This window comes from Balearica regulorum, chromosome 3 (assembly GCF_011004875.1).
Source record: "Balearica regulorum gibbericeps isolate bBalReg1 chromosome 3, bBalReg1.pri, whole genome shotgun sequence".
In the NCBI taxonomy this organism is placed as follows: domain Eukaryota; kingdom Metazoa; phylum Chordata; class Aves; order Gruiformes; family Gruidae; genus Balearica; species Balearica regulorum.
This window is the reverse complement of record NC_046186.1, coordinates 104,682,249-104,704,446: the sequence shown is the minus strand read 5'-3', so window position 1 is coordinate 104,704,446 and position 22,198 is coordinate 104,682,249. Positions and strand designations below refer to the sequence as shown.

Sequence of the window (22,198 nt, the reverse complement as noted above, 5' to 3'; positions counted from 1 at the left end):
GGGAATATCCTCACAGCAGCAATTTTCTCCTTACAATCTATTCATGAAACTTCATTAAACACTTATCTTACACACCAGGAGAACTGCAATGAATGGTTTCTACCTTTGATACCCTTTTTATTGTGTTTGTTACTCAGTAACTGAGTGTCTCTACGAGAATAAAGGCAACTTCCCTTGACTGGCTCAGCCACTTCCTCTTGTTAGGAATATGAATCAATTTACTATCCAACTTTTCCACCAGCCAAAATGCATTTTGAAATGCATATTTACGGGGTAAATTTTCTTGTAAAATTGTAATTTTCTTGTAAAAAGTATACAACAGTTTCTAACGTATCAACTCGCAGTAAAACCAGAGCCAGTTAGTGTTTTATTTTCAACTGATATGGGTAGTAGAGGGGAACCTACCACATGTACCTAAGGAATCATAAATTTTAGCACTAGAAGGAAAATGAAATCCATGAAAAGTCTCAAATCAATTTTTACTAAGGTGTTACTCATCAAATTGCTTGCTTTATTTACCTAGTGTGTTTTCTTGGTTGCTTCTGAGGATGACAGCACACCCTTGCTGCAACACTTACCTGTCATTTTTACAGTCAGCATAACTGCACAATGTGGAAAAAGGAAGTGAAATACCTATTCTTTATGTTTATAGTATTCGTGATTTTAAACTGAATCACAGAAAAACTAGAAAGTAGGCTCTCGAAAGCAAAGAACAGTGAAGCACAGGAACAGGTTGCCTTGGAAAGCTGTGAACCTTCTACTGATGGAGATCTTTTAGAATAAGTCACAAAAGCAATGGTAAAGATTTGCCTAGAGCTGAACCTGCACTGATACATGAAGGTGGATTAGCAAATGTTGTTATGCCTCACTTCTCCGATCCTGTAGGCATGACTGTGAAGAAAGTACAGGTTAATGTGCACCCTGACTCAAGCATTCTAAAAGCCCATCCATCCATTTTATTTTGCACTGAATTCAGGCATTTATTAAAGATGAGTAAGCACATGTTTTCAACTGTTTCTACTAAAGCTGAACAGATCAGAATTCAATTCACTTTATAATTCTTTTCTTCCCAAAGCCATTATCTGATGATAATATGTGATGACAATATCATGACTGAATTATTTTTTTAGTGCTGTGAGCCTTATTTACTCCTAATCTTCACTATCATTTGCTACACCTGTCATTCACCATGCAGATCAAAACTGAGAACATACCAGCCTTCAAAGACCCTCGTTCGTAGATACGTTCATACAGACACCATCAAGAGCTGGAAAACAGTGTGACAAGTGGTGGATCCTACTCTCTGGTTGAAATTATTAGCATTTGTACCTCCTATTGAATGATTTATGAAGGAGACAAACATTCACTTGTTAATGTCTGTTGCTTGCGCATCAGGGAGTAAAAAGTGTCATAGAGATCCGAAAGAAAAATAAACGGCCAGTTCAGGTGCAAACAAACAAGAGGAGCAACCATCTTCCCCAAAGTACAAATATAACGCAAATTTACACTGATACACTGAAAATTAATGAAATGTTTGCTGGTATTACAGGGGAGATGGACTGACATTACTGGCTTTCAGCCCAGCATCTCATAGGCATAATTTAGATAAACCACAAAGCCACATAAATAGGTGGTTCAGAAAGAAAAATCTCATTTAATTTGCAGTGACAAATAAAACCATGAATTTACTCTGTGAAAGCAAGGTAGCAAGTGCCTCTCAATGAAAGACAGTGTTTTTCCTAATAAAGACAGAAGATACAAGATAGGATGAGTGACAGCAAGAGGCTTAGAAGCCAAAGACAAAATACCAAGACTGTAGGTTAAGCAGTTTGCCCAACATTTTAATGATTTATTGTGGATTTTTTTAATCTTCCCGTATTTACAGAATCCTCTTTCTCTGCGATGTCAAAGCCAAGATACTTCCTCCCCATCCCATTCTCACACACACTGAGAGAGATGGAAATGTTAATATTTACAAGAAGCACAGAGCTTTCATGTTACTTCCACCATGGTTCAGTAGCTATGTAAGAAGTTTAGCAATAAACAAAAAGTGGTTGTGTGTCTTGTGTTATTGTTACAGTACAAGGGGTCAGGAATCATGCATGTGTTTTTTGGCATACAGTCAAATCTACAGGACTGTTATGGAAAGTTTATTTTCACTGGCTGCTTACACAAGTGACTACAGGTGGCAGAGACCAACACGCTTGGATCAGCATTTCTGCCCTACACAAAAAGTGACCTGTAAAAGTAGGAAAGTAGCACTAAATTAAGAACAAAAGAGGGAACAAAGAGACTGCCTTTCACTGAAGTGTAGTTGACTAAAGTGAGCATTCTCAAAATGCTCCCAATGTGAAGTGGCCATTTCTTTCAAGAGCTTCTAACATATTCTTGAGTAAGACTGTTGAAATCTCTGGCAATTTCGACCGAAGAGGAGTTATTTTATAGTGCACTATCACTATGGAAGCAGTTTAAAAAACCCAACAAAACAAAACCAAACACAAGAAAACAAGACAAAGCAAAACCACCACCACCTGAAAAACCAACTCAGCCTTAAATAGAACAAGAAATTATTGTCCCACATTTCAAACTGTGGTTATTTGCTTACTTATCTAATTTAGCAATGAATTCAGGCATTTATAAAGAAGGAATACATCCAGTTTTTAAGAAAGGATACTATTAAAGCTCCAAGTGTCAGAATTTGACTAATTTTATCATCCTCTTTTATCTCCAAAGTCAATATAAACCTACTTACAGGATTATTTGCAAGAAGTGCTTTAGCCAGGAAGACCAGTAAGAGTAACTCAACAAGAATGTTTGGCTAAAAAGTGACTTCCATTATCAAATTCTGGGGATGATATATTTATTTTTGAATAATTACATATTGCAGTCAGTCTCCCTTCCTTCCTCCTCCAAGGTCAGTGGAAATAAACCTTAATAAACCAGAAGTCTACCTCCTTCAAAAGGCTTCAGTGTGAACAGGAAAGCAACTCATGAAACTGTCAGGAAATAGCAATAGGTAGATGAGCCGTGTCCTACTTTGTGCTGGTTGTTACACTAAATTGATATGGAGGTTTTAATTGTAAGACTTTATTTACCTCCAGTAAATTAAATAATTCAATTCTTTAGAAGTAGATTCATAGAGCAGCTGTTAAAAACAAGGCTGCACCATTATTCTTCTTGATATAGAAAAAGAGGAGTGGCATCGCACAACCTGGACTCCATCCTCAGCTTTAGAGCTCTGCCCTACAAGCAGCCGCTCATGGATTTCAGAGCTAACCGAACTGCCGAAACAAACAGCGCAGGCTATAATTTCTTTCAGAACAAATGATCTTACTGTACCCACAATCTTGAGCCTTGTGGAAAGTCTGAAGGGCTCCGGGAGAATCATCCCCCAGAACACCAGGTGTTGGGCTTCTCATTTTCCACTGCTTGAGAGCCTGCTCCCGCTTCCCCTCTCTTCCCACTCACTCTCCTTTGCACAGTGCTCCCTCAGATCTTTGCCTTCTTATCCCACACCTAGGAGCTGTCAGCAGCTACCCACCTTCCTGCTTGCCTAACACCTCACTTGCCCTCATCTAACAATATCTGACACTCATCCTCAGCCTGTAATTTCTAGTCTGCTATTCCATATAAAACCATAACCTTCAATCTTGTTACCCTCCTCATGCTCATTTTGTTTTCTTTCCACTCATTAAAACTCCCACTCGTTATAAAATGGACAGTCCCACAACGCAGTTCTCCTTAACGCTTTAACAACCATTTCATTCCCTGTAACCACCTCTTCATGCAACTGCTCTGCTCTCTTGGCTTCTGTGACCTACCTGAAAAGGCCCCCACTGCTCTTCACAGCCTCCTAAGTCCTCCAGTCTCTTCTCTCAACTATTTTTGTCTCTACTTTCCATAACAAGATACATACCAGTATTCCCATTATGGATCTCCAACATGACTCAACATCACTGGATGCACTGAAGAAATATTCATAGCAAAATTTCGCCATGGTCTCCTCTGCTATAATTGTCTTATTTTTCCCTTCACCTCAAGCAGGTTGCCTCCTCCAACTCTGTAGTATGGTCAGAAATCCACTGTCTGCTCCCCACCCGTGACCTCAAGCCTCCTCTTCTTGTACTAGATGAATATTCCTGACTTTTTCCAAAGAGAAATCTAAAAAGATCTCACAGGACTTTGTTCTTTGACATTCTAAACAAGTGACCATATCTTCCATTATCTCCTGTACACCAATCTTTCCCAAACTTGGAAAGATTTCACGCAATCCATTTCTCCTTTTCCAGTTGACACTAGTTTGATGCAGACACACTGTCTGTATCTTCACAACCAAAACTTGGCCTCATTCTCTTCTGATCAAAAATGTTATAAAGCTGCCAGAAATCCTAATTTTCAGAATTCCTAATTCCCAGGAAGAAACAATGCCAGAAGATGGACAATTATTTGCACAAAGTCCCATCTAAAACAACTAAGAATGTCACATTAGGCTGACTCAGACTGATACTAAACCCAACCTTTATGCACAGAAACCTTACAGGATCTCTAAGCTTCGTTCTCCACTGCACCACACATCAGTTTATCATCAAAACCAGTAGAGGGAAGCCACAAAGTTCTCGTGGAAGAACGCTTCATCTCATGCAGACACAAGAGACATAATTCACTTTCCACTAGCAAATTTCTTATGTATCCACATGGGTCCTCTTCTGTACTTTGGATGGAGCTAATTCAGCACTGCCTAATTTTGCTTGTTGCACAAATATTAGATTCAGCTGTGAGGATGTATGCAAGCAGTCTCTGTCACAGAGGCAAGGAAACAGTGTCTAACTCTAGAAGCCTTAAATCAAAGCTCTCAAGAGTGAGAAAATAAGAATAATTATTTCATAGAATCAGAGAATGGTTTGGGTTGGAAGGGACCTTAAAGATCATCTAGTTCTAACCCCCCTGCAATGGACAGGGACACCCTCCACTAGACCAGGTTGCCCAAAGCCTCAGCCAACCTGGCCTTGAACACTTCCAGGGATGAAGAATCTACAATCTCTCTAGCACCTGTTCCAGTGCCTCCTCACCCTCACAGTAAAGAGTTTCTTCCTTATATCTAATCTAAGTCTACCCTTCTTCAGCTTAAGGCCATTACCCCTTGTCCTGTCACTACATGCCCTTGTAAACAGCTCCTCTCCAGCTTTCTTACAGGCCCCCTTTAGGTACTGGAAGGCTGCTGTAAGGTCTCCCTAGAGCCTTCTCTTCTCCAGGCTGAACAACCCCAACTCTCTCAGCCTGTCCTCATAGGAGAAGTGCTTCAGCCCTCTGATCATCTTCAAAGTCCTCCTCTGGACTCACTCCAGTGTTTCTGATTTACAGATGAGGAATGCAAACACACAGAGATGGGGACTTCCAAAAAAAAATCTACGGGCTGAAACAATCAGTGCATACCAACTTCCTTACTCTGCTTATGACTTGCAAAACAACTGTCATACTCCACAGTCTCACTAGTTCTAATTTTGAAGGCTGCAAAGAAAGGAGAAAAGCCTAGTAGCAAGTTGGATCTGTATGCAGATCATCTCCCAGCTCACTCCACAGAAAAGTACCTGCACTTCTTCAGCTGTTTCCAAGCCAGCAGGTATAACACAGGAAAGACAGATCAAAGACACTGTGTTGACAGCCATCCAAAACAATGCATTCTGCAGCCAGGGTAATGAGCCAGAACTGGAAAGTGAACAGAGGCCTTCAAAAGAGCAACATGGGGCTGGACCAAGAAAACATGTAGGCTGAATGGCAGTGGCTCCATCATGCAGGATTTTGATGGTATGACTCAGATGACCATAGATTTATAAGTTCCCACATTAAGACTTTTTCCCCCTAACCTTAAATAGTTTGTGGTCTAGGGATGGGACAGGGAGCCAAGGACTCACGAATTCTCATTCCCTCACCGATACAGGCTACTCCATTTCCCTCAACTCCTGTGCCTCAGTATCCCACTATATTTCACAGAAGTACTGTGAAAGTTACTGGAAATTTGTGGAAATTAAGAAGAACAGGAAGATACACACATACGAACTATGACAGTTAATACTTCATTTGTTATCAAGTGTTAATCTTTAGTGATGTGTAACATGCAATATTTTTTCCCCATGAATTGGCACAAAATGATTAGATCAGTAAGGAAAAGCTCATGATTATTCATATGCTACAGCCCCACTCTCCAAAATACAAGTCATTTTGGTAAAGTATACTTTTCCATCCTTGAAAAGGGCTAAAAGAAAACAGTAAAAATATCTAATTTTCAAAGTAAATTATGGCCCACTCTGTATTTTAAATAACAATTACAAATGACTATTTACATTAAAAACTCTTTTTAAAGTTACATTTTTGAGGACACTGCTTACAGTTAGCCACATTTCCCACCTGACACAGGTTTAAATAATGATTCAATATTCTTGAGGACTGGCTGCTGAAGAGGCTGTTCATCAGTTGCAAGGCATGCTCATGAGTTTTCTGGATGGAGTGAATTTGAAGTAGATATCTCTTAACAATTACAAATCATTAAAATAAACACATCAAAAATAAATTTCTCTTACCTATTAGTATCCTATTCTTTGCAATGCCATTTTTAATTTCATCATTGATCAAGTCTGTAAGTCCCCGGCACATAGCATCAATACTTTCAATGTGTTCTGGACAGTCATTAGAGATCTTATACCTGTCAAACCACACAGTAGAAGCAGCTCCTTTCATAGGTGTATATGGCCTGGAGTGGTGTAAGGAAAGAAAACAAGTGATTAATGAAGCATAAGATCAAAAGCCTTTACCATACATGATAAATAAAAACAATTCAGCATCTCTCCAGCAAAGGAGAGAAGGAATCTCTTCTGGGTCTAACTCCATTTACATGCAGTCACACTGCATTTCCTGGCATTCTAAACATGGTCCTTCAAGAATGAATGCAGCATTTGGAAGCCATGTAAAACCAAGTTTCAGTCAGTTCAATGTCAAGGTTGATCATGTCAGCTAAACATTTTAAATCTGAACCTTGCCAAGAGGTTCTTAATCCTAAACAGAGTTAGGGTTGAAATCCACCTTGAAATAGGACAAACTGAAGTAACTGCTAAACAGGACAGCTTTGCAGGAGCTAACTTTATGGGATTCAGTTGTCTTACTCTTGTCAAAATTGACAGGAGAAAGGTATTATGAACCTCTAGGTATTCACAAAAACTTCCTCCTTATGTCAATTTTTCTTTTTCTTAAATAAATATAGCCATCCTCACCTTAATGGGGCAGGTATCTCAAAAAAATAACTTAAAGAACTGTCATGTGCTAACTGGATTGGTGCACAGACACAAATTAGAGACATGATAACCCCACCCTCCCAATACTGTGTTGTCAGGTCAGTATTTTAAGTGCTTTAACACTCTGCCCAAACCTCAGATAATCAAGGAAGTTATAATTCAAAGCAGCTTTTTCTTTGTTTTTAAATAAAGATGACGAATAGAGCCCTGACATCCCAAGAAAGGCTATCTAATTGCCTCGAAGTGGGTCTACAATTTAATACCAAACATACTGCTATGAGATTGATGCTTCATCTCAAAAACAAGCCCCCTAAAATCCTTAATTGCAATGTTTAATCAGGGGGCACATTTTTCATTTTTACTTAAACTCAGATCAGATTACAATCACCGCCTACAAACAGACAGCCTTTGATAGATTTGTCTGGATGGGAAGCCACTGAAAATGCTAACATTGAATTCTGTGCTCTCTCTGGATTTTTTTCAGTACTAGGATTAAACAAAACCACAACTAACCTAAAATGAGAGAGTCGCTATTTCTCTTATTCTCAACGAAGGAACAAATTCTACCTTTATTAATACCAGAGAGGCTTCACATATGTAAATGGCCAGTTCTAAACCAGAAATACTACTACTTGTACACTTGTACAAGTGGCATTTGCACTCCTCAGTCACACAAGTTGAAAATGAGAGAGCACAGGTTTTCTTCTGCCCAGTGCCGTGAACATGAAATAAAGTCCGTGACATAAAAGCTTGTAAGCCAAATACAAAGAAAGATGCATCAAACAGCAACAGACAGGTACAGACTACACTGTTTCATCTTTTTGAGAACAGCTTCAGAAACAAGTACCTAAAATCTACTGTTATGCAAAATGGCATACAAGTATGTGGTCAAGTTTAGTACAGTATGTGCCTTAATTAGCTGCCTATTTGCTTAATTCAAAACAAACCATATACTTAAGCACCAGAATTAACAAATCATTTTCTTTTTCCAAGTTAGCCTTTGTCTATTAATAAAGGTAACTCCTAAATTAAAGGAAATTCAATGGAAATATTTTGTGTACCCAACAAGTTAAAGCTAAGTTTAAAAAACATTATTAAAATGTTTTTGCTTTTTTGTTTAACCTCTCTTTAGTATTACCACTGTCTCCAGGATTCTTCACAAATGAGTTGATCAACATCTAAGAAACAAGATTACAAATCTCTAATTCACAAAAGTCAATTTCTAAGAGGAGACATTCCAGTCAAAGATATAAACAACAGCAGAATCAGTGGAGTTTCTGAAAGTCACCTGGACTATATGATGTACAACAGACTAAGTGCTTGGACAAACGGCATTCAATTTACAGGTTTAGCTCCTCTTTTAAACACTTTTACATCAATCCTGATTAAAATGCTTAGTAGCCAGAGTGCTTCATTTTCTAGTAAAACCAGAGTACCTTATGTTTGTGTGAGAAAAGATGTGTAAGGTTTTAGTATTATTATAGCAGGTTGACCCAGGATTTCCATGGAATTAAGATACATATTTGTATTATATTACAGAAATTTACATTTACATTACAGAAATATTAAAAGAGGTTTCCCCACAACTGAAAGATAGAATCATACAATTTATAAACAGGACAAAATCCATGATGATATTATAACACTTAATCAGATGTCAAAATTCAGGACTTTTACCTACTGTCTTTGCAAATTCTTCAGTAAGATAGATGAAAGACTAATGTGTCTTAAGCCCACAGGAAAAGACCCCCAAGCAAATGGACAAGATGCTTTCAGCTGTCTCAAAACCATCCTTGCAACCACTCTTGATTTCTCAGAAATGCATTAAAAATAACCTTTACATAAAGCTGAGAATTAAGATTCTTTTAATGGTTCACCCAACTGGTACATCTGTTTTAGTCATTCACCTTGTTCCTTAAATAAATCCCTTTATTAGCTGGCACACTAAAACTCAGACATTACCACGGTAAACAAATATGTTTGGCATGGAACCATCTGTACAGCTCCAAGAATACAGCACAAAATTTTTTCATACAATTAAACCACAAAAGAAAAAAATAAAAAATTCCTATGTTACAGTGACACAAGAGGCTGGACTGAAATACACCAAAGTAAAGAAATACAGAGTGGAGTGAAAACTCCATCTGGTAAGATCAGCGTGGTCAGTGAAGGGCAGTGTCAGACCAAATGGTCAGCTTTAAGTTTGGATTTTTTGCTTTCCTAAGTTTAATCAGAACCTGTAACATTAGTCCCCATGATTTTTTTCCTCTGTGCCTCACTTTCTTTATTCCCTTTTAAAAATGATACTAAAAATAAAGCTCCGTGTCTCTAAAATGTGTGCTGTTGAAGCCTGAAATTAATATATATAGCCTCCCAAGTTGTGTGGGATTTTTGGGGTTTTTTTAATTGTTGTTTGTTTAGTTTTAAAGGGGATGTGTGGGTTTGTTTTACTTGTTCTGGAGCACACAAGATTCAAATCCATGTAAGAAAACAAGAATCAAGAACCCTCTCTCTGGGTATATCCAACTTCCAAACTTGTATCCATTTAAGAGACATCTGAAACACAATTTCCTAAAAATTGAACTCTTAACATTTTAAAAATAAAGAGAAAAGAAGCTATCAAAGAGGCATGGCTAATATCAAACAGCATTTAAGAAATTGCAGGTACTCTGAGGAAAAGAACATTTAAAATGCTTCCCAGCATCCTCAAATCACTGTAGACCATGATCCTGACTACTTTATAGGTCTTATTTTTTAAGGGTGTGCATTGATCCACAATTGTTTTCTCCCACATACCCTTCCTGTGTGAGACTGCGGTTTCAAGATCCTACACACCCAATATTTGAATGTCTTAAAAGGAAAATATATCCTGTAATATCTCTGTAAGTATTTATCACCCTTTCAATCTTTTAAACATGCATTCAAATAGAAGTAATTTTCACTGTTGATTTCACTGCAAAGTTTCAAAGTAATACAGATCATCCAAGTTTTCACACACTGAAGACAGGTTAGCTTCTGCTAATGTGAGTTATGTACTAATGATGAAAATATAATGAAAGCAGGAAGCAATAACACAATCTTTGTTCCACCTTCTTGGGACATAGAGTATCTACTGTAGACCTTTTTAATCACGTGTACAATTGTGCTAAATAGTTTGAAATTAGGTTAACAGAAGTGGAGAGCAACCAAATTGCTTGCTACACAAGGTTCAAAATTCAGATCTAAAAACATGACAAATTCTATCTCCAAAATGATGCTATTAGCATAGCAATTCACATAAAACTACAGGTGGTTTTGTTCATTATTCAATAAATCACTGTCCCATGTTTTAAGTTAAAAGACAAGACAGCACTGCTAGCTGTTTTAAATAACAAACATAAGAGTAGCAGACAACATGTTGATAAATAAATAGCAAATATTCTTCCCCCAACTCTTTCTCTTGATGCACAATTGTATCACTGCCTTCACACTCAGCACTATGATCACCCTGCTAATGCAGTCACATAAAACCCAGACCACTGGTGCTGGCTTACAGCTTTCTTGAAGTTCCAGACAGAACTTCCTGAGATGTCAGACAGAACTGGGAATTTATAGTGAAGTTAGGCTTTAAGATTCAAATAAAGAAAGAACAAAATTTTTGAAATACTCACTTTTGCTTCCTTCCCAATCCCATCTCCTCTTAGTTAGGAGGCAGAAAGCTACATGAGATGTAATGTTGTCTTTCAGAAGACTGTGCATCTCTCCGATAAAATCTACAGGGCACAATGTCAGATTGCTTAAGTCCTCCTTCACTCTGATGAGACCCCACTTGAGTACTGCATCCAGGTCTGGGCCCCCAACATAAGTGGGAGATAGAGCTGTTGGAGCGAGTCCAGAAGAGGACCACAAAGATGATCAGAGAGCTGGAGCACCTCTCCTGTGAAGACAGGCTGAGAGCGCTGGGGTTGTTCAGCCTGGAGAAGAGAAGGCTCCAGGGAAATCTTACAGCAGCCTTCCTGTACCCAAAGAGGGCCTACAAGAAAGCTGGAGAGGGGCCGTTTACAAGGGCAGGTAGTGACAGGATGAGGGGTAATGGCCTTAAGCTGAAGGAGGGTAGATTTAATTATTAGGAAGAAATTCTTCACTATGAGGGTGAAGGCACTGGAGCAGGTTTTCCAGAGAGACTGTAGATGCCTCATCCCTGGAAACATTCAAGGTCAAGTTGGATGGGGCTTTGGGCAACCTGATCTAGTTGAAGACATCCCTGTTCACTGCAGAGGGGTGGACTAGATGACCTCTAAAGGTCCCTTCCAACCCAAACTGTTCTATGATTCTAGAAGCAAGTCTTGACTGTCTTAAAGCTGCTGGCAGGTTTTTCCAATGAAATCAAAGTTACTCCCCAGTCCCAAATTCTCTCCTAGCATAATCTCACTGCTGATACTAATAGACCACAATAGACTATCTAGTTCATAATTCTGCTGTTTATTTCCCACTGTCTGCCTGAAGCAGAAAGTGAATTTTAAAACAAAATGGGAGGAAGGCAGAGAATCCACCTATCTAAAACAGAAGTATAATTCATTGCTCTAGTCCAAGGTGTATTTTATGTTAAAACTGAGGTTCAACATATCTTAAGAATGAAGCTTTGCAGTATGATAACAAAGCATAAGATGTGTCAGAAATTCAAACATCTTCAACTTGGAAATACTTTAAAAAAAACATTAAAAAAAAGGCAAGAGTCATCTCCATGAGGAGTAATCTGATCTGTTCCTCAGAAAAGGCTGTGCCTCTTCACTCAGCCACATGCAAATGCTTTTGATAGAGTTGTTCTGTACGTGTATTGCCTGAAATGAGAGCTAACTGAGGCAGTACAGAATGGTTACCTGAAGAAATAGTATGCCGAGAGCTTTTGTTACTTGGGACAAATCTTACTCATTCATACAAAGGAAGCCACAATAGAAACTGACATAAAACTCAGCAGGACAAATTCTGAGTTTGTTTCTGTTTGGTTTTGTTGGGTTGGTTTTGGGGTGGGTTTTTTTTGGGGGGTAGGGTGCTGTAAATTGTGAGGATTTGCACTAATCAGAGAGATAGTAATAATGTTATGGTTGAGAAGACCATTAGAGACCTTTTCTACACACTGCCAGTTCCTCAGCAACCAGCTAATAGTGGCTGCTTTATGAATTCACCAAAAGAAATTTGCAAGAGGCAAACCCAGGTCCAATCTTAATCAGTTCTCCATTACGGGGCTGGAAACACTCTGGGATTCAAAGCGGCATCTTTCACAAGCTGGTGGCAAACAACGCTGAGTATGGATGAGTGAGATAAACACAAAAATCCCTGAAAAGACTGCAAAGCAAAAGCACAGAACAACACATAACTTAGAACCCCACAAGTGCTGTACTGGAAAACAGTTTAGAGAAGAAAAACAAGAGGAAGCATGTCTAAGAGCACAACATAGTTAAAGGAATTAGAAATCCAAGATTATTACCATCATGTTCTACTTTGTTTTCCCCAAGCATGACTAAATTATCTCCAACAAGTGTCTACTGCATTCCACATGGTATTTAGCACATGATGTAAGCATTACATGTATGCATATCCATGCTTTCCTCACCTAATGCAAGAGAAGAAATAAAAGGAAAACATGAAGTTTACCAAGCATGCTTTCATCATTATTATGCAGAATATGTTAAATTTCTACTTACAGAAGGAGATGAAAGAACCACCCCATGATACCAACCAAAACCCTTTCCATTTGTCCCTCAAACTTCCACCTCTAAAAAGACTTCTTTGTGTTAAATTTATGAATGAGGTTAGGGCTTACAAAAATGAAGGATTAGTAACATTTGCTCGAGCCAAAAATAGTATGATAGGCACCATCCACGCTCCCCTACGCAGCTCCGCCAATCCATCTCAAGTCTGACCTGCAGTACCCCTGCTGCTTTTCCAATCCCAGGCCTCTCGCGAGTGGAGACTGCCAATGTAGCTCAACGGTGCCAAACTGTCTGGTGGTTTTGCGATATAGCCAAATGGGGACTACGATGAGATGAAACTCATTTCCACCCATGAGCCCAGCAAAGATGTGAACTTGGGTGAAAGGATGGAGTACCAGGCCACATAATGCTGAGCAGTCCTTACCAGCCATGTACTAAGAGACAAGGGAAAATAGAATAAATTGGGAGGAAAAAGACCCAAACAGAACAAACAGAAAACAAACTCTGCACAGAGACGTATTGGCCACAGAAAGGTATGTTGAGTGAATGTCAAAGAGATCCACAAAATAGCCCAAAAAGTATTTATAGTTTACTTTCTGACTTGCAAAAGAGAAGGACTGTCAGAATGGAATGCTAGACAACGCAAAGAATCTTTGACCTAGATTTTTTAAGGGAATTTTTAAGGGAATTATAGAAGGTAAGGTATACTTATTAAAACAAGTGGACCCTAAATGGTTTTAACTTCACCACGTTAGCTCCTGCAATGCCAATTTAAACTATCACTTTCTATTAAAAAAAAAAGTAAGGTTAAATTGGGTGGTATTCAGTTCTGATTTAGAAACTCAATAGAAACCTAATGTTTAAGTCACAGTTGTAGCAGCTGAAACAGTATTTAAAGCTGTAACCATCCTGACCCAAATAAAAAAAAAAAAAGGAGAAAGGAAACCCTTTCCTTTAAAACTATTACTGTAGACGTGGCTTCAAGAATTGCATCAGCTGCTAGGGCTACAATTTGAGCTTTTTTTTTTTAATTAAATATATACATTAGCATTACAAGGGAAAGGAAATTTAACTGTTGTGTTTAACAAGTTTAATCTATGTACAGAAGCACTCATCTTGAAAGAAAGCTAAAGTTAAAAGAACAACCTATTAAAACAAGTTCTCTACTCATTTTTAAGTATCCCAGTTGCTTATGTTACAGAGAAAAAATAAAACCTCTTCAGAAATGTCTACAAATTTCCATTTGTAAATCAAAATTTGCATGCCCCAGGTACATGCATTTAGTTTCCAAACATATTCCAAATCCAGGTGTCACCACTCTCACACAGACTTCAAATCCACACATTTTTCCCTTTTTTATCTAAGCATGCTTTTTACTGTAAGCATTTTACTCAGAAATTTTGGAAGTTTTTCTTTTTTAATAGTAAATGGCACTATCTACATTCTGTTATTTTCACTCAGGAAACAAACAAATATGAGACTCATAGGGCTTTCCAAAGTGATGAGGAATGAGTGTGACAACATGCTACAAACATTTTACCTGTCCAGGGGACGTCTGGTGATCATTCTCTATACAGACCCTGTACATTATAAAAATGATTGAAGAAAAGTAAATATTTTTTTAAAAGTGTAACTTTTTACAGATACCTATAGAGAATACTAGAAAACAGTATAAAATGTAGTTTAGTAACGTTCTATTGCTTTTACCTGTAAAATGAGTGTCCTCTCTAGTGTATGTTGAAATCAATGCTAATGAAGCCAGAGAACATGTTTTAGAATTCTTCTAGAGTATATGCAGGGCTCATTTTCCAAAATAATTTTCAAACATATTGACTCTTGAATCAAAATATGTCTAAACCTGATGTTGTAGTGAATGAAATATATGTATGTTTTCAGTGCCTGGGAGAAAAATCTAAACAAAATGTAAACATAAACCCCGTCCATCCTCCACAAAGAAAAAAAAAATTCAATGTTTTGTTTAAAAATGTGAATTCCACTGCTTTTCAGAACTCTATTTAACAGAGGTGGAGAATGTGTAAAACCAATCTATAGATCTACCTATCAGCAAAATTATATCCATCAAAAATGTGAAGAGGTAATCCTGACCTGCAGTTTATCCTGCCAAAGCCTCTAGCATTGCAGTTATAGCATCAAACCTGCTTTTACTGGCATAACTACTTTGACGGAGAGTGTTCAATGTGTATGTGGTAAGTTATGCTGGAAAAGACAGGAGTTTATAGAGTATGAACTACATCCACATTAACAGTATTTTGCCAGAAGAGCGTATTAGCCAAGCAATCCTAGTACGGTCTTGCCTAACTTCAAGCTTTTCTTTGATTTCATCATCAGTGTAAAAACCTGCTGGCAAGCTTTGCACTCTGCTCCTGTAATTGACAATGCAATAACAGGTTGTGCCACCCACAGAGACTCTCACTCACATCAGCACAGCTTTTCACCAGCATATTGCTCTGTCTCTACACAATCAAAAATTGGATCAGAACGTTCTTCAGCACATTTGCGCAACCATAACCATCTAGCTACAGGTCTTATTAAGAAGGATGCTGAATTGCCCTGTTGGTGCCAAAAGCATTTGGAATTCTTATAAAAACATGCACACACATAAAATCAGGCCATATATTTAAGTTCCTAATGGAGATACAGTTATTTTCGTGTCTGCCATTCAAGTCTGGACATTCTAGGCCTTGTTTTTCCTTTCTGTGGAAGAAAGGAGAGCAACTATTACAAATGTTTCAAAAACCATAGTGTGTTTTGGACTTGAACACAAAACCAACATGAAATGGGTCTGTAATGGCTTCCATTATTTTGGTTTCAGCCAATAACACATCTTCACAAACTTCACTTTAGCACTGCTGCAAACAGTGGCGAATATTATTGTACTTAAGGGCATCTGGTTTATTTCACTATGTAAGCTAACGGTGCTTATCAGAGGGCTGTACACTAATATTCCCAAGCATACTTCATATTGCCAGTCAAAGAAACAGCATGGGGATTTTTTATTCTTTGAATATACAACTTTTCAGTTTTGCTAAAACCCACTTCTGAATCAAGCATGACCTCTATCTGCTGTAGAGAAGAATAAGAGTAACCTCAAAGAAAAAGAAAGAGGAATTAACTGTTTATTCACATCTTTTAATTACCACTGTATCTTTCTTCTGATCTGTTTACCAAATTACCGAAATCCAAAGTCTTAAGATAAAAACAAATTCCCCATAAACACCGCTCGTTTGAGTCAGATGATCTTGCTGGTTAATCATTTATACATAGCATACATCTGTAGTTATCCAAAGAAACCAAAACAAATGAGAAAAGGATTGGACCCCAGAAGTGCACTGGGATGGGAAAGTGAAGTACTGCCCTAACAGACATGGTCTGAGGAGCTCTGGTTGCATATAACACGTGAAGAAAGATTGTTTCAGAGGGAAGTAAAACGTCCTGCATTTCTCCAGTACCCGCTGTGTCAACAGGAAAGAAATGGAGCCTGTCAGTACGTGTGATGTGCCACTGATAACTCTAGCCATCACTTTAGCCTGTCATCAATGAAGTAATGAGCATGTTGTTTACAGAAAATCATATTCACTACCTACTAACCCAAAACACACTGCTTCAAAGACTTTCACTCACGGGCTCGATTTTTCTGTAACACAGTGAGTACATTCACACTGCAATCTCTCAATTGCTTTTCCTGCCTAAGTAGATCATAAAAATACATGGTCAAGGAGAGTTTTTTTTCACGTATTAGTGAGTGCCAGACAAAATCTGCTATTATACTTGTTTATACCCTCCAAGAATTTTTTTTCAGACTTTCAAACCTCTGTACCTCAAAAGTCTGTGTAGAATGTCACAATTTCCTTTTCCTTTCTGCATTCATCCACGCTTAAACACAAATTCAGAAAGAAACTTAAGCCCTGTTACCTTTCAAGGAAACATTTTCCTAACTTAGTCACAGACACCTTAAAAATGAATTTATGTTATGAAAAATTAAACATCTCTGAAATATAAGGTCGTGTCTTTACATAGCTAAATCTGAAAGGAGATGCCCAACTTGTAGCATTTAGGTTTGACCTCACTGACTTTCAAATTCCCAGGGGTAAATATTTTATCTGTATTTCCAGTCTACCACTGAACACTGTGTCATTTAATGATATTTGTGCCTACAATGAATGTTGTACTCAATTCTCTTTGAAACAAGTCAGGTCAGCTTTTAAACTATAAGAAATGTTTAATTTTAAATTCCCAGTCTTTTCTCCAGCAGCTGAAGATCTTTCACATCCTACTTCCCAAACAGACTGACCACCTACAGAACTGAAACCTGGTATTAAATACAATAGAATATTTTAGTGGCCAATTTCTGGGAGTTAATACAGGCAGGATTGTGATCCAGAACATGGCTCTATAATGCCATTACAACACACACTGGAGTATTTTCTATTTATATCAAGGAGATGGAAAGATGCTATGAGGATAATAATTGAATTAAAGACTGCAACTTCTATGAAGTCTTAACCACTTAAAATCACAGTCCCTGGGTAGCAACACACTGCTGAGTTCCAGTTTTGCCAAAAAGCATATACATGAGAAATAAGAAGGAAGTCTTATGACAGTCTGTACCAATATTCACAAGCATATTTTACAGTACTGGAATAGAGTAATTTAATCCTACAGTTAATATATACTAAACAATACCTGGCAGGAGCTGTTGGGTAAATTACTTTTATATGTTGGAAAGTCATGTCTTGATTCAAAATTTGTTTTATCCACGTTCTTGCTCCTTGGCCAGTATCACCTGTATCATACAGAAGAGTACAACAATAATTATTTTGTGCGTTTAAAAGGAAAACTATACAATGTCAAATATATTTATACCAGATTGCCCTGATTTCTAAATCGCAAAGTTAATCCTCCAAAATACTAAAAAAGAACCTTCTGGAATAACCTCAATTCCCTTTCCAAGGAAGATGGACTCAAAACCTCCTAGAAACAGACTACTTAAGCTTATGCTGCAAGGCCTCTTAATAACTACTTTACTACATCCAATGGTTTAAGTACCTCCTAATCACGCACAAGGCCTTACATCTTACTTGCAACTCACCTTATTTGTTGATAACAGCGATAAACAAAAAATACCGATGAACACCTTAAAAAGGTGAGATAAAATAACTGCTGCTCTCCTTAGAAAGGATAATTACTTTTACTACAGAATCTTATGTTGACCCACTTCAAAATCTAGTCAAGAGCAATAAAAAGGATCTTCACATTTAATTTTGCTAATATTACACATAGGTTTTAAGGGAAGTATCAGTCAAACACTCCCAATGTTTTGTAAAAGCGCTCAAGAGGTGAGTTTGGGTTAAAATATCTGGCAGGCTCCTCAAAAACCCTTAATCCCACAGTTCTGTTTGAAAGCTAGTCGATATCTGACTCTCAACATACTTTTTCCTAGCCTTATCAACTCAGCCTATAGCCAAAACCCCTGCAGATTGAAGTGCTATGAACAGATATACAGCTGAATTCTTATGCACATAGCATGTGTTCCTTTCAAACACACACGCATATGTACACCACACACTTCCTAGAGTGTGTCTTTGCATCACTGGTATCTTCAACTGTAACTTCACTGCCACCCCTCTGAAGAGCACGCATGAACAAGTCTCCAGTAAGAATTAAACAGTGCTTCAAGCTTGAAGAAACTGGCCCATCAAGGAATATAGTTTCTAGTCAGCAGTAACACAACATGTAGTAACGTTCAACCTAAAAATTTAGTGGGGATTCAGCCAACTGGAATTTTACTACTGCCACTCATGCCATAGGACTTTAGTCTTGTTTGAAGTTGAGGCTCCCACATATTATCAACTCAAACTGCTAATCTGAGGTAACAGTATTGGCAATTACTTTATCTCAAATTGGTGAGTTTGACTTTAGAACTTACTCTATTCTTTGCAAGAAAATGGCCAAGCCACAAGAAAAAAAATAAATCACTGCCCTAAGCCAGGCTTACTGACACATTACATGGCTTCATCTGAACAAGGCCACATGAATATACTGATTTATTGTTACAATGATTACAATTCCCCAATGAAGATCGGCTCTTGCTTTAGCACTCAAACAGAATTCAGTGATCTTTATTTACACATACAATTAATGCATCTTCAGAATTAAAACCGAAGGCAAGAAGGATCCAAACTCAGCATTTATTTTTCTGTTGAGCACAAATGGCATAACCGTGAAGTTCTCTGACCTAAGTACTCCAAGTAACAAATAAGAAATCGGATCGCAAAACTGACACAAATCTTATGTGAGCAGTATGGTCTGAAGTCCAAACACTCCTCTGATTCTAAGTAGACACTCTTGACACGCAAGGGTATCCTCGTGGTTGCTGTCCCCCAATTTATGAACAATATATTTTAAGGAGACTTGAATAAACATTGGTTTTTCTACACACTCTTCTTTTTCAATTAGAAAGCAAAAGTCTACGGTTTGCAAATACTTGAACAGAAACAATGCTCAGGTAGGTCAACCTAAGCAACTCTCTGAATGCTGACAGATTTGGGACTTACTTAGGTCTTTAGAAACGCCCTAAGGAGACATCTTTTATTATTTGTGTTTCTTAAGCTTTGCCAAGATGAACAGAAGCCTATAGAGTTAATGAAGCTAGTTTGTCCATGAAAAGTTCATAGAAAACTCAGTAAGAGAAAGTTTAATTATTACCTTCCGCGTGTCAAGAGTCCCCATGGTCCAAATGCTCTGCAACCGCTGTGAGCATGTGCACGCAGAGGTAATGTATTTTGATTTGGTAAGAATAGAATTTGGAGGGGAGGGAGAAAAAGGAGACTGACACCAAACAAAACCCAACAACTTTCTGAAAGGTTTGTCTTTCAGGCTGTTCTTATATTTTAGCATTACATGTTCTTCTGAACACTACTACTAAAAAACAGCAAACAATGCACAGACAATTCTGCTGAGTCTGTTTCCAAACCTGAAATAGATGGCAGCAATATTGTTTCCCCTTCACCCCCATAAGTAAAATATGAATTATTTTCCTTTCAAATATAGCTTGAATTTCCAAATTTGCTTTCTGTGCAAAGTTTAAACTTAACAACATGTAATATGCATGTTACAACATGCAAAGTTGCAAACCTAAGTCTAAAAAATTATTATATATTTGTCATGTTCATGTGCCTTCCCTGCTGAGCTACCAAATGGATCCTCCACCTAAATTTTATGTACAATACCAGGATGTTTCTAATATTTTTTCTATACCATTTAGCACTTACATTCTCCACTTGTTATAGTTTGTCTGGAGCAAGCATTACGAACAAAATGGATTCATGCCATTTGACTGCCACTTTCCATCACAAGCATTGTACAGAAGGCACCAATTCAGGTTTACAGGCCAGCCCACAGCAATGGCACTGTGGCTACTTCTGTTTTAAATTCTATTCTGCAGAACTGCTAAACAAAACCAAATAAAAGTACCCTTGTACTTCCCCACTGCAAACATTATGAATGAAATCATATCAAAAATGAAAAATTGTAGAGTACTTTAACCACATGTGGAATCAACCTCTAACCATAATCTTCCCTTACTCCTCCAACATGACAGAAAATTATTTCCTCAAGCATTAAAGCATTAGCATTAACAAGAGGGCTGAACATCTTATGAACTCTCTTTCACTTTCATTCTTTAACTCACAGAATTTAAGAAAAGCAAAATTAAACTAGATTATAAAAATGAAACTAATGTAATGAGCACATATGTATTTGTTAAGCTAAATAGAAGCATCAGCTAAAAGCAAAACTAAGAGAAAGACACTGAAAGAGTTGAGCACGTTGCCATATGCACATGGACAGCTCAATAGCATTGCCTCCCAAGGCCCTGATCTAATAAAGGCCTGTGATTACGGGGTTGGGTTTTTTTGTCATTTAAGTCCTGTGAACTTTGTTGTTGTTACTTAGCAGATTAGAAATAACCTTGAAGAAAAAGCCCCAACAAAACAAAGACTCCCCTCCTGCCCTCTGACGGGTCACTGATGCAGGAAACTACCGTCTGCAGAGGTGGGGGCCATGAAGCCGGTCTGGGCACGGCTAGGACCCTTCTGAACGGGCAGAGGTCAGTCCAGTAACACTGGTTTCTATAAGGTGACAACAATACTCTCAGCCTGATCCTAAAAATGCCAAGAGCCATTTCAATTATGAAAATCATCCTTTGCATATGGCTACTTTTAGACAGGACAAATTACGAAGATATCTTCTGAAACACGTTTGTTCTCATGGTGAGGCAAGCCAGGCGGGTGTATAACAGCACCGTCCCTAAAGCACACTCCACGGACCCACCGCAGGCCCAAACGCTCGGCCCAGCCCACGCAGAGGCACACCGCTTTGCCCATGGAGCCTCCTCCTTGCCGGGCAGCGCCGCACTGCCCGCATGGGATGCCAGAGCCGCAGGGACAGGGGCACCTGACACCCCTTCTCCTCGCTTTCCAGCCGCCGCGGGTCCGTCCCGACGGTTCCCTCACGCAGTACCAGACCACCGCGGCCCGCCCCCCCGCACCGCCGCGCTCCCGGCAGGGCAGAGGGCCGAGCCGCGCAGGAGGCGGCGGCAACCCCCCCGGCCCCGCGGTCGGAGGGTGGCCTCCCTCGGGCGGCACGCCTGCGCCCTTCCCCAGCGGGAAGAGGCGCCTACCGAACCCTGCCCCGCGCCCCGGGGTAGCAAGGGAGAGAAGGGGGTGAAAGCAGCCACCTGAGCCATGCAGGAAGATGAGGGAAGCGGTATGCCTGCCCGCGGGGAACACCACGCTCCTCTGCAGCGCTGCGGGCGCCGCCATGCCCGCCGCTCTCCGCCTCCTCCTCCCGGCCGGTAGCGCGGCCCACCGCGCCGGCGCAGAGGCGACCCTAGGGCCCCGTCGCCGGGCCGGGAGGGAGTCACGGGCTTCTTGCAGCGCTTTGCACGGCCAGGGCCCGTGTCCCGCCTCCGGCTCTCCTCAGGAGCAGCTCTCCTAACCCCAAACCAGAAAAGTTTTATCTATTTATAGAAAACACTGCATCTCTACAAACCCCATATTTAGAAATGCCATATGGCGGGCAACCCGGGGATCAAATAGTAAAGGGAGGGTCGTACCTTTCATGCTGTAGTATGGGTTTGGAAGACTGATTAGGCTTCAGCCTCACCAGTTTATGCTGCCGACGGTAAAGGCCCGGCTG

General features: G+C 39.1%; 1 protein-coding gene across 3 annotated transcripts in view; it reads right to left on the bottom strand.

The window, feature by feature from the left end:
• The window catches only part of LYPLAL1 (lysophospholipase like 1), a 28,258-nt gene extending 6,293 nt beyond the window's left edge, over positions 1–21,965 (bottom strand). Inside the window, exons 1-3 of one of the 3 annotated variants that reach the window (XM_075749297.1) lie at positions 21,738–21,965; positions 17,684–17,783; positions 6,579–6,748 (exon numbers count right to left, since the gene is read on the bottom strand). In XM_075749297.1, the coding sequence (XP_075605412.1) occupies positions 6,579–6,748; positions 17,684–17,783; positions 21,738–21,822 (355 nt within the window). In that variant the 5' untranslated portion in view covers positions 21,823–21,965. Of the gene's footprint in view, positions 1–6,578; positions 6,749–17,683; positions 17,784–19,705 lie in introns of all 3 variants that reach the window. The other 2 variants (XM_075749299.1, XM_075749298.1) reach the window with 2 other exon arrangements.
• Between the last annotated feature and the right edge of the window lie 233 nt (positions 21,966–22,198).